The 12270-nt window shown below is 38.0% G+C and overlaps 1 protein-coding gene across 1 annotated transcript in view; it reads right to left on the minus strand.

The window, feature by feature from the left end:
* Positions 1 to 2316: 2316 nt before the first annotated feature.
* PPAT (phosphoribosyl pyrophosphate amidotransferase) overlaps positions 2317 to 12270 on the minus strand; it is a 15544-nt gene continuing 5590 nt past the window's right edge. Inside the window, exons 4-11 of the mRNA XM_010193507.1 lie at positions 11801 to 11913; positions 11536 to 11681; positions 10186 to 10258; positions 7073 to 7224; positions 5640 to 5767; positions 5111 to 5332; positions 4213 to 4333; positions 2317 to 2748 (exon numbers count right to left, since the gene is read on the minus strand). Of these exons, the coding sequence (XP_010191809.1) occupies positions 2573 to 2748; positions 4213 to 4333; positions 5111 to 5332; positions 5640 to 5767; positions 7073 to 7224; positions 10186 to 10258; positions 11536 to 11681; positions 11801 to 11913 (1131 nt within the window). The 3' untranslated portion in view covers positions 2317 to 2572. The remainder of the gene's footprint in view (positions 2749 to 4212; positions 4334 to 5110; positions 5333 to 5639; positions 5768 to 7072; positions 7225 to 10185; positions 10259 to 11535; positions 11682 to 11800; positions 11914 to 12270) is intronic.

Consider the following 12270-nt stretch of genomic DNA (forward strand, 5'->3'; position numbering starts at 1 on the left):
GCCAGTGGGGAATGAGGGTGCGGGGAACGGGCACCGGTAACGCGGTAAGGGCTGCGTGCGGGAGAGGAGTGGGGGAAAATAGGACGCCAGATCACTTGTTCCAGTTTCGGGGGCGCTTTCCAGATGACTTTATTAAATAAACCTTCGATGGCTGCGTGCGGCCGGCGAGTGCAGTGAAGGGAAAGATGAGGAGCAGACCAGTTCATAACCGTTTTTAATGTTACTCGTGGCAGAAGTTAAGACATTAGCTTTTTGTCACATTTTGTAAATTATAATTTGGCACAGTTGCACATTGGTAGTACAGCAGAAACAGTTTCACAGTAAAACATTAAAATAATACTAATAGCAACACCTAAAACCAGTCTTCTCCCTCGATGTACTCATTGCATGTGTATCTGCTGCATGTGGTAATAAAAAGCCTGATTACCTAAATCCAGCTATCGGAGAATAGTGACTCTTGAAAAGTATGTACTGAAGATCAGGCATGTAGTGTATCTAAAAATTACAGTGTTTATGGTAGCAGACCTTGTAATTTCACATGCATAGCATGGAAAAAAGCATTGGGACTCGTTTTATTGAAATCAGAATTATGCCACCTAATGCTCAAATCACATTTAACCAATTACTATCAGACTTCAAAAATACCGGTTTTGTTGAAAACATTTTGCAGAAGTTTCACTTACAGTTTGTTCTATAGACAACTTCAGATAAATTTGATAGATTTCTGCTTGCAACCATGTTAACTGTGCACCTAAATTTTTATCTCGAGTAGAAAGGGCTCCTCACACATATCTATAACCTAAGAGTGTGACTAATCTCTTCTTTTAAAAAATGATTGCTTTTTTGAGTACAGAAGAAAGGTGAAAAATGTTGATGATAGCTCTGTCTTGTCACACTCCTCCCTGGTTAATCTGCAGGAGAGGGTGGTCAGAGTGACTCCACCCTGTTCTTTTTTTGCTCAATATACCGCCCAGATGAAGTGTTTTGTTAAAAACACAAATAACCATGCTAATTAGACAGAAGAGATCCACATACATCCCATGGTATGCAGATCTGGACTTTGGTGAAGAACACACAGTAAGAGCTCATGAAAATCTGGATTCTCCTATAGGCTTGACTGAAAGTAAGTTCAGGTTCCACAGAAAGCCTGCACGAGGCTGTCTTTATTTCATTAAATGTATTTACGTGCTTTCTTGAATTGAGACTTTTGTGTTGTGATTGTCTATCAGGCACAGTTGCTACAAATCCCACGTAATTAAGCTCCCTTTTGAATGTAATCACTAGTGCTGTAATTCTTAACTATGTGGAAGATGATGGGGAAGGAAGAAGCTCTTAAACTTTGCTATTTATTTAACAGTGTTACAAACAATAATAAGGCCAAAATACACAGTATTAAATAGATAATCTAAAATTAAGTTGCTGGTATTCAGTGAAAAAAACTGAGGTATACAAAATATTTTTACAATTGTGCGTAACTCTGCAAGTTTTCAAGGTGCTTTTTTGTTTTCAGCTAGTGGTTGGTTGTCTGAGACATCTTCGTGTATACAAGTAACCACGTAGTTGTGACCAGTTAAAAAATACAATGCATTCAATAGCTCATGGTTCTTCAGAACTTTTTAAAGAAAACATTACATTTATTGTCACAGCAGTAATGTAGTAAAATAAGACTACACCCAAAACAACTAATAATCTTCAGTTGATAGATTGTTGTTACAGTTAAAAATGAAAAGTGACTATTTTTTGGGGGTGTTGGCATATGAAAAGCATACTGAGCATTAGCTCAGACTTCAGAAATTGTCAGGACTTATTTTGAGGAAAACAAAATACAAAACAGAAAAAAAAGGCAGTGCCAAGTATACTTTGTCCTTCCACATCCTATTGGTAACTGATAAAAGCATACAAAGATCATGTAATTACACTGGACTTCAAAAAAAGAATTTTAAAGTTACAAAACTAGAGAGCTTTTCCCTGAGTCTTCATTTTTAAAAATCATATGTTAGACATTATGCTCATAGAATCTATTACAAAGGGCTTGATTAATAAAGGCTGTTTAGCTATATATGCAAAAGTTAGGTACTTCTGTTCGTAAAAAGCCTGAGCAAGAACTGCCGAGGAAGGAATTTGATTCTTCAGAATCTGGTATTTTTCCTAAGGAGAAAAGCAAAGTTCACGTACTTTTGCATTACGACTTTGTAATTTGAAATTACACCATGTGATTTACAATTTGTGAACAAGTCTAACAGGGATATCTTTTGGGGCAAAGCCGAAACAAAAAAACTCTGGGACCGCTACGTAATTAAAAACAACTTTGGTTTTTATAATATGAGAAGATAGAAGGCACAACTGTGCATCAGAACTATACGATTTTGTATTTTAATCTGCTTCCATTGTTTTCATTAGCACATTGGACTTTCTGGAAGTCTGTACTGTACTGATGTGTTTTAGTAACAGTAATTAGTAAGCTGTAATAGGCTTTCCGTGTTACCTACATGTGTAAAGGCTATTAGCAAGGAGACATCTTTGAACAAGTTACATTCAACCACGGCTGAACTGATGTCCACCCATTAAGGATTCACCACTCCAGCTCCACGGGATACTCTCCAGTGAGACACGCTGTGCAATGACCAATCTTTCCAAGCCGCGATTTCTGGGCTTTAAGGCTGTTCTCGTTCTCTTGTCTTGCTTTGATGCTTTCTTGCACAGACGATACCAGCCCTTCCACAGAAAGATACACAACACTGTCTGCTCCTAGAGGAAAGAAAGAATTCATCAGTTAAAGCTGCAATATTGTACCAAATGCAATGCTCTTTGGACATGGAGTGGCATTATGGGATGGATTATGCGAGCTGTATGACCTTACCTAAACAGAACAGCTATGAACAATTACCAGACCATAATAAGCCTTGCCCTTCTCAAATTCTTTGTGCAGGGAGCAGACTCACTGAAATCTAGTTCAGAGTTGGGAACAAGTATACCCCACATAATGCAAAAATAGAAACAAACTCTGGAGTGTGTATTAAGACTCCTTAAACTCCCTGTAGTTTCCCAGAGTCACCCCGCAGGTGGGGTCTGTTAGCAGACGTATGTTGGCTGGTGCCTCCCAAACTGAGCACCCAGGACAGCAAATCTTTTCTGTGACTTGGAGGAGGGGAAGACCATCATGTTAGAAAGGCTAAGTATGCAGTTCATGCAAATGGTCTAGCAGTAGGAAAGTTTGATAGCCTTTTCACATCATTAATTTTCTATCATTTGCACTCATTATTTTGTGAATAATACTTTAAAATGAGATCCTACAGACTTGAAATATTTTAACATGCCTTCACAATAATTTGGGGGAAATAATTCATTGCAATATTAGACAGTAAGAGTGAGTATTTAACACAGGAAATGCAAGTTAACAGTTTTCTAACTGTAACCACAGCTATGTTCTTAAACCATTTTAAAAAATATTTTGCAGCCCAGTAGGCCATATATAGTAGATCTCCTTCATAAGCCTTCACATGACTTCTGTTGCTGATATCCTGACGAAGAAGAGCACATTATTTACCACATCACAAACAACATAAGCTGTTGGTTCTTTTGTTCTGCTGCAAACATGGCTCATTCTAGAGATCTGAGAACGTATTTAACATTCTTTGATTAGTTTCAAATGTTCATTTCTTTTGAAATGAAATATACAATCCAGTTAAAATTATTTACATACATTTAAATTTGTAGAAAAATCAGAGGGTGTTTACAAATTCCAAACATATTTTTATTATTATCTCATGAAAGTGAAAGTACATCAGCTTTTCATTACAGGACAAATTTTCATCACTTATTTTCTTCCTGGTGTTTTGCCTACAGCAGCTCCTTGTGAAGTTTCCCAGAAGGATCTTTTAAGTATTGGAAAGCTGTGTTGTCACACCTTATTTGTAACTTAAGATTATACAATTATTCTAATGTTTTCTACTGTTTGGCAAAATATAATTCACTAACTGTGTTTAGAAAAAGTGTGTAGCTAAATTGGTTTGAGCCATAGGGTATTCGCAATGCAGAGATTTAGCGTATCAACCTTATGATTTTTAAGTCAGTTCTGCCACTGTTGCCTTGATGTGTTGTGCTTTGCTTTGACGTAGACAATAAAATACGTACGGTGAAAACTCTCACTCTCAAAAAAAAAAACCCCAAAAACCAAACAAACAAAAAGGAAGAGAAAGAGTTAGCACTTACCTATATAGTTTGCAAGATCATGGAATTCAGGTCTGTTGGCAATGAGTTCTTCTTTAGTTGGAATGTTTATTCCCATGTAACAAGGAAATCTTATGGGAGGTGAAGCCACACGGATGTGCACCTGAATAAAAATAGTTTCAAAACAGACTGCTATAAGCTGAAGGTCAGCAGATCATAACACAATGGCAAAGTCCTAGTTTAATCACGAAGAACAGAACACAGCACCGCAAAGAAGTCATGGAAGGCTTAAAAGTAAGATAAAGTTTTTTTCAGCTGCCAACACAGCAGGAGAGACAAAAACAATTTTAGAATTTATTTTTACAGTATTTCCTAGTGTTATTAAAAGTGTTATCTTGATTTTGCTGTTCTTCTATGGTGTCCATTCCTTGGTGGGCATGTTTCAGTTTACAAAGTCCAACGTTATACAGAACATTTTTGCTCCAGTGAGCAAAAAATTGCACACTCCATTTCAATTGAAAAATCTTAATCCATTTTAAAAAAAGTGTTCTGATGACTTAAGGCAAATGCCTGTTTACTGCAGTAAGTAGTTTTACTTAATGCAGTACCACAAGTCACACACATGTCAGGAACACCACAAAAATACTTGATTTTCTGATCTTAACTGATTTGTTTTTCATTCTGTCTTTATTTGCCAGATAGTGCTTTATAAATGGAGACCTTTACGTTTACCCTTAATCACCCAAAATTTACAGTCATACAAAATAAAATTCTTAACCTATCTATACAATAAATATGCACTAGCCATTGTTTTTTTGCACAATTGCTCTTTTAAAGGACAAAACCATGTATCGTTCAAATGAAGACAATGAAGAGGTGATTTACACTCCCATCATTCTTTTATTTACATCTGTATTGTACTGACTGAAAATTTACTTACCTCTTTGGCTCCTGATTCTCTCAGTAGTTTTATTATGGGTGAAATGGTATTGCCTCTCACAATTGAATCATCAATGATAATAACTCGCTTGCCTTTAAAATTATCAGACAGGACGCCAAACTTCTTTGCAACACCAAGTTGCCGTAACCTCATATTTGGCTGGATAAACGTTCTTCCTACATACCGATTTTTACAGAGTACTTCAACGTATGGTAGTCCACACTGTAAACAGGAGACAGTTAAACAAAATTAATAGCTAAAGAAATGGTTATTTTCAGTTATTGTTTTTTTAAAGCAACCTTAGAATTCAGTATGACTCCACAGTAACAAAAAAACTTTGAAACCTTAATACAGTGAAATAATGACAGAAAAAGCAAGTGCAGATAACACAATAGGAGTATGTGGTGTACTTAAGATATAAAGCTTTGTCAATACAAAACTCGTAATGGCCCATAATGTTATACTCCATTACAAAAAGAGGTATGTGTAAATATGCTTGAAGATGGGGGGGAGGCAAGTTAACATATACCTGTTGAGCATAACCAAGAGCTGCTGGGGTTGCAGACTCTGGAACAGTGCTGACCAGGTCTGCTTCCACAGGTGCTTCAATAGCAAGCTGCTGCCCGCATCTTCTCCTGACTGAGTACACCATCTGACCTAAGAACAGCAAGAAGTGTTTTTCCTGATAAGCATAATTCATATTTCCTCTCAGTTTGCTGTATAAATTTCTGTGGCAAGTTGAAGTCAGTGAGAAAAGCTTCAGAACTAATAACCAGTCACTCATATAATGTCATTTTTATTTCCTTCCATCGCATCATATTCTTAAATTCACATTCATATTGCTGCACAGAGAATTAAAATCCAGTCTGCCCTAATCAGGCACCTAAAGGCCCTGTGGATGTTACAAAATCCATGTACAGGAGGCATGAAGTAGAAATTACGCCTGCCTGTTCATAACGTGCATATTCTATTTTTAGGCTGGTTTCTCCATCGAAGTCCGTGCAATTCTGCTGTCTGCCTCTGCCTGCTTATTAACTTTGAATCAGTTAGCAAAATTCACTACAAATTTAGTAAGGGGTTAAGAGACCTCAGAAGCTTTCAAGGTCCTAAAAAATGTACAGCATGGGAGGGAACTGGAGGTATTGTGATGAGATGAGGTACAGCAGCAGTACTAAGGAATGTAAGAAGTGAGGATACTGAAGAGTAAGAGGATCATGAAAATAGGGAATGTGGGGTGAAACTCACTTTATAAAGGTGAGGAACTATACAGGATCAATAGAAGCCATGTCCATAGAAAGCAAAGAAGAGCTTGTTTGTTAGGTATGAGAGTTCTGGCTAATATCTTGTTACTGTGACATTTTTTGAGGGCTTCTACTTAAATAATAATAAAAGCATTAGACTGACAACTCTTAAGTACTTAGATAATGCATAGATATAGAAGTTATATTAGAAGCATCTTCCTGAAATAAACCCTTTTTGCAATGAAAACACCAAGATAAAGTTGTTTTGCAGATCGTATTTCATAAGGCTAATTTTTAAAAAGCTTTTCATGCACAAGTAAAGTTCCTTTCTTAAATCTTTCACTTTTATGGGATATTTCCTCCATCTTAATCACATTTGTGGTTCTTTTCATCCCTTCCATAGGCAGCAGCCTGATTGAGGCCATATGCACAGCCAGGAACAGGAAGGTGATGTTACATGCTCCTCCTGATGAGTCTCATGTGTTCGAGAACGATACCAACCCATTCTGTCCCAGCAATGCTCTGCAAGCTCATGTTCAGTGGTACCGTACTGTGATTCCAAATCCTTTCCAGAGTCACTGTTTTCCAGATATCATCTCCCACTATTTCACAGAATCACAGAGTTATTGAGGCTGGAAAAGATCTCTGAGATCATCAAGTCCAGCCTATGACCTAACACTACCAGATTTAGGGAGGAGCTTTGCACGTTGCAACCTCTTACCTTCAAAAATACTGTCTGGTCTTGCAAAATAAACATATTCAAAGATGCAGAATGCTGACGGATCTCCTTCAGGTCTTGGTACAACATCCAGTGTCTGGACATCATATCTGGATATTTTTACAATCTCTCCAGGAAGGACCTCTCGGTAGTACCTTCAAAAAGAAACACACAGCATTTAGAAATGTCCTGAACCTGGATGATTGATTTGAAATATAAACAAGATTCAACTGACAGGAAAAAATGTTTTTGAACATCCCAACACAACAGTTTGCTTCTATCTTAGGATTTGACCTGGAGTGTTTTAAGACCAACACACTAAGACAAGAGACTCTTACTAAAACAGTCTGAATTAATACTCAAAAACAGTAAATTTATAGTACCAGAGAATTATGGTATTCTTCCTATATGTGAGACATATAGTACTCAGTCTAGTACGGACTTAATTGAGGTTAAATATATTTTAATAATTTAGTCCTGGATCAATACTAGAGGACTTTTCTATGAAAGCTAATAAACATTATAATGCAATATCAAAAACATAATCAAGAATAAAGATAGTAGCAAAAAAAAAATCCTTACTCACAAACCAGTATCTAGAGAAATATCTATCTAGTGGTGACATGACAGGCAGCTACCCCTGAATGACATAGAGCTGATGGGAAATATACATTCAGATTCTGACATCTGAAGAAATACGAATAGTATGATTTATTATGTTACAATATTTAACTTACTAAACATCTTTGTAGATTCTCTAGGGAGTCCTCAGGTCGCTATTCTAACAATTTCTAAATTTATCCCAAAATATTGATATATGCTGGAGATATAAATCAGAAGTGAGAAAATCTGTGCTTATTTGCTGGTCAGATACGAGCATTAGGAGGCAGCAGCACTGGCTACAGCATAAGTTCAGTCAAAACTGATGTTTTAAAAACTCAGACTTCAACTGATGGTCCTACATGGTAAGCTTCTCTTGTTCTAGCTCACCTCTTGGTTCTAGATCAGGTTCTAGATATCACCTCTTCCAGCTCTTGTTCTAGAGCAGGTTCTGGGTTGCCTTGGTTCTAGATCTAATAACAACGAATAATTCTTATTATTGTTATTGATTGTATTCCAGGTTGCTGGTTGGTTCCAGAGTGTAATCATGGTTTTGCTTGTTTGTTGTTTCAGGACTGCTGTTTTTGTTTGGACTGCTTGGTTCTGGAGGAGGTTATAGCCAATGCTCTAGCTCAGGTTCTAGATCGCTCCTTGAGTCTAGATCAGGTTCCAGGTCAGCATGTGATTCTAGATCAGGGTTGGGATCTGAGGGCGTGAGGTCCTAGAATCTAGGTCTGGGGGTACTCTCCTGTTTCTCATTTCTAGCAGTCTCACTTTTTTTTATTTTCTTTTTTTTTCCCCTTGCATGCTTTTTTTCCTCTCTGATTCTCGATTGAGAGTGGCTCAAAGGGTAACTCAGGCATCCTTAAGGCAGCAGGGAGACAAAGCAGATTTTGTGAAGAAGTTAATGTCCTCGCTTCTTTTATTCCAGTAGTCCTTGGTATCAGTCCTCCAGGAAACTGCATATACATTGTGTATTTGAGAAGGCACGATGGGGCAGGGGGTGCTATGTGAGATTTGTTTTAAGTCTGAGCAAAATGTGCCAGGCAGGGATGCTTGCTAATTAGAACAGGAAGGAAAAATTGCATGCAAATGCTGCTGCACTTCCAAGCCCAAAATGCTGTGGATTTTGGCATTAGTTATTTTGGAAGGGAAGTGGGGTACTGTTATCTAAGGTCAATACTTTTGATTTACTACATGTATTTAGTGCTAGCCATAGAATCATAGAATCATTTGGTTGGAAAAGACCTTTAAGATCATCAAGTCCATCCATAAGCTGTCCAGTACTACACCATGTCTCTAAGCACCTCATCTACTCATCTTTTAAATACCTCCAGGGATGGTGACTCAACCACCTCCCTGGCTAGCCTGTTCCAATGCCTGATAACCCTTTCAGTGAAGAAGTTTTTCCTAATATCCAATCTAAACCTCCCCTGGTGCAACTTGAGGCCATTTCCTCTCATCCTATCACTTTTTACTTGGAAGAAGAGACTGACCTCCACCTGGCTACAACCTCCTTTCAGGTAGTTGTGGAGGGTGATAAGGTCTCCGCTCAGCCTTGTTTTCCCCAGGCTAAAAAACCCCAGCTCCCTCAGCTGCTCTTCACATGGCTTGTGCTCCAGACCCCTCACCAGCTTCATTGCTCTTCTCTGGACACACTCCAGTCCCTCCATGTCCTTCTGGTAGTGAGGGGCTCCAAACTGAACACAGTATTTAAGGTGCAGCCTCACCAGTGCCAAGTGCAGGTGAAAGATCACTTCCCTGGTCCTGCTGGCCACGCTATTTCTGATGCAAGCCAGGATGTCACTGGCCTTCTTGGCCACCTGGGCATACTGCTGGCTCACATTCAGTTGGCTGTTGACCAGCAACCCCAGCCAAGCAGCACTCTTCCCCAAGCCTGTAGCATTGCATGGGGTTGTTGTGACCCAAATGCAGGACCCAACACTTAGCCGCAGCCCATTGATCCAGCCTGTCCAGGTATCACACCTTTCTTTTCAGAGTATCTTAGCTAGAGAGGTAATGTGAATGTCATCTCATGTTTTGGGTCCGATATGGGTTTGCACACATGGAAATAGTTTCAGGTGCTCATCACAAGGAGGCTGGTGCATCACAGTGTATACTACAGCTCAGCTTAGTCCAGCCTGTAAGCCACCAATGCAACCTTGTCTGTACTTGAAGTATTAGTTTGTGATAGCTCAATATTGCGGCAAACTAGGCTAAAATGAAAATAGTTACATGGATAACCAGGTTTAATGCAACAAGAGGCATTTACTTTGCAACAGTAAAGTTGTCTTTACTGTTGCTTTCTGAACACATAATTCGTCTACATCTGTTTGAGATCTGTCCAAAAAAAGATATAGGCAAAAACCAGAACTGGCAAAAAACTCCCTCCAAAGTCCAACGAAAACTAAACCTTGATGTCTTTCACATTGTTACAGATTAGGACATTTGGCAATCTGAGGTTTAATCGCTGCCTGAGGAGAGTTTTCAGATTAAGTGAGAATCAGGGCACTTACTCTGCACCAATAGACAAAAAGCTGCAGGATTCAGACGAAACTACCCATCCTTCTGTTTCACTGTTATCTTTACCTGAAATAAAAGATTTCTGTTAGAGTCCACAATTCTTGTTACCATTACTACCACAGACATTGCATTTCTACTGCAGTATCTGCCTTGCTATGGTTTAGGTTGTCAAGTGCACAATTAAAGATAGTTGTGATATGTAAGTAGAAAGTTTGGCATTCCAAAGGTTCTGTAATATTATTTTTAAAAAGCCCAACATATACAGAATAAAACTGTACAAGGTAGAACCAGAACTAACAGCATCATATTCACGGTTCATGAAGAGGCAATTCAGATAAGTACTTCTGTTATCTCTGCACTATTTCAAACTTCTCCAATTCCAGTTCAGTGACTTTAGATATACATAATTACTTTTGTTTAGGCAATTAATTCCTTCGTTTTCCTATGCTAAATGTGTCAGTAGAGAGATCCTTCTGATTACAGTGAATACTGGATTGAACTCCAATAAGGAGAGTGTTCAGAGACAGGCACAGGAAAGATCCTATCATGAAACATAGGGTGGGAACATCTGTATACTTTTAAAAAAATCTTGATAATTTTTCTTTAAGCTAAAATTACCAAGTTTTATGAAGATATGGACACATTTGCTTCTTTGCCTTTGAATTATTTTATTTTTATACAAAGGAACAGATTTTAATCTCGCTTGAGAGAAAATATCGATTTGCAGGCTAAACAGGAACACAAAGAACTTTTTCCCATAAATTGATTTTATAGTGTTTCATTACCATTCTACATGTGACTGAGAGTGCTTGGAATTTAGAAATATATTGCCAGTAATCTAGAACTTTTTGGCCATCTTACTACAGGAGAAAGGAAGAAACCAGACTTGTTTCTGGGCTGGACATAGTCCTGGGCAACTGGCTGTAGGTGGCCCTGCTTGAGCAGCGGATTTAGACTAGGTGACCTCCAAAGGTCCCTTCCAACCACAGCCCTTCTGTGCTTCTGTTCATCCCTGCTTTCCTGATTGGGTGATGAGAAGTTAAATAAATTTTCACAAATACTCAATTATAGTTCAGCTACCTAATTCTGACACTGTCATCAGATGACTAGGATTCCCTTTCACTGGGAACAGAAAAGATGTCTGCAGACTTCCTACAGATTATTTTTTCCTTACCAGTATTTTTTTGTTTTGAATTTTCAAAACTGACTTTTTCATCACATACTCCTACTTACACCTCAGTAAGCGCAGCTAGAAAAGTTCATATCAGTGGCTTCAGGCACAAACTATATATATACACATATATATATTTGTATATGTATATGAATATATATGTATGGTTTACCTTTTCCATTCATGTCCCCTACTGGAATAAGGCGACCAATGCAGAGTGGGCGATTCCCATATGGATCACGTACTGCATAGATTATGTCTTTATGCATAATTAGCAATGAATACGAAGTTGGAGTTTCATTCATTAAATTTTTTATTCTGAAATGAGACATAAGTGAACATAATTGCATGTCAAACAAACAGCTGTGTGCATTTACAGCTGCATATCATGCTGAGATTAGATTGCTGTTCTTGATTCGGAAACCTATCCTCCTCACCTTGCTACCCAGTCGGCTGTATCGTCATTTTCTAGAGGAGGTGTGAAAGCCAGAAGCTGGGTGATCAGTTCACTGTCAGAACTGGTCGACAGGCCTACACCGTGCCGCATAAGCTTTTAAGACACAAAACAAAAGTGTTATCAATATTTTTAAAAATCCCATATAACACTGCTCAGATTTTAATCTAACACCACATTTGTGGAATGAACAAATGTTTTAAAACACATCAGTGTTTCAGGTGATCAAATCATAGTAACATCAAATTTCTCCCAACAACCCAAATATGTAATTGTAACTAATATAAGTAATATGTAACTAATTCCTTGCTTCACATGCAACCAAAATTAATACCACCAATATTAAGGGCATAAATTAATGTTTGGGCCATTTAATCAGCTTTGTGCTTCTGCTGGCTCTGAGAAGAGAGGTAAAATATACAAGGGAAAATATTAAATTACTTAAAGCAGATA

Source organism: Mesitornis unicolor, unplaced genomic scaffold (assembly GCF_000695765.1).
Source record: "Mesitornis unicolor isolate BGI_N332 unplaced genomic scaffold, ASM69576v1 scaffold21641, whole genome shotgun sequence".
Lineage (NCBI taxonomy): Eukaryota > Metazoa > Chordata > Aves > Mesitornithiformes > Mesitornithidae > Mesitornis > Mesitornis unicolor.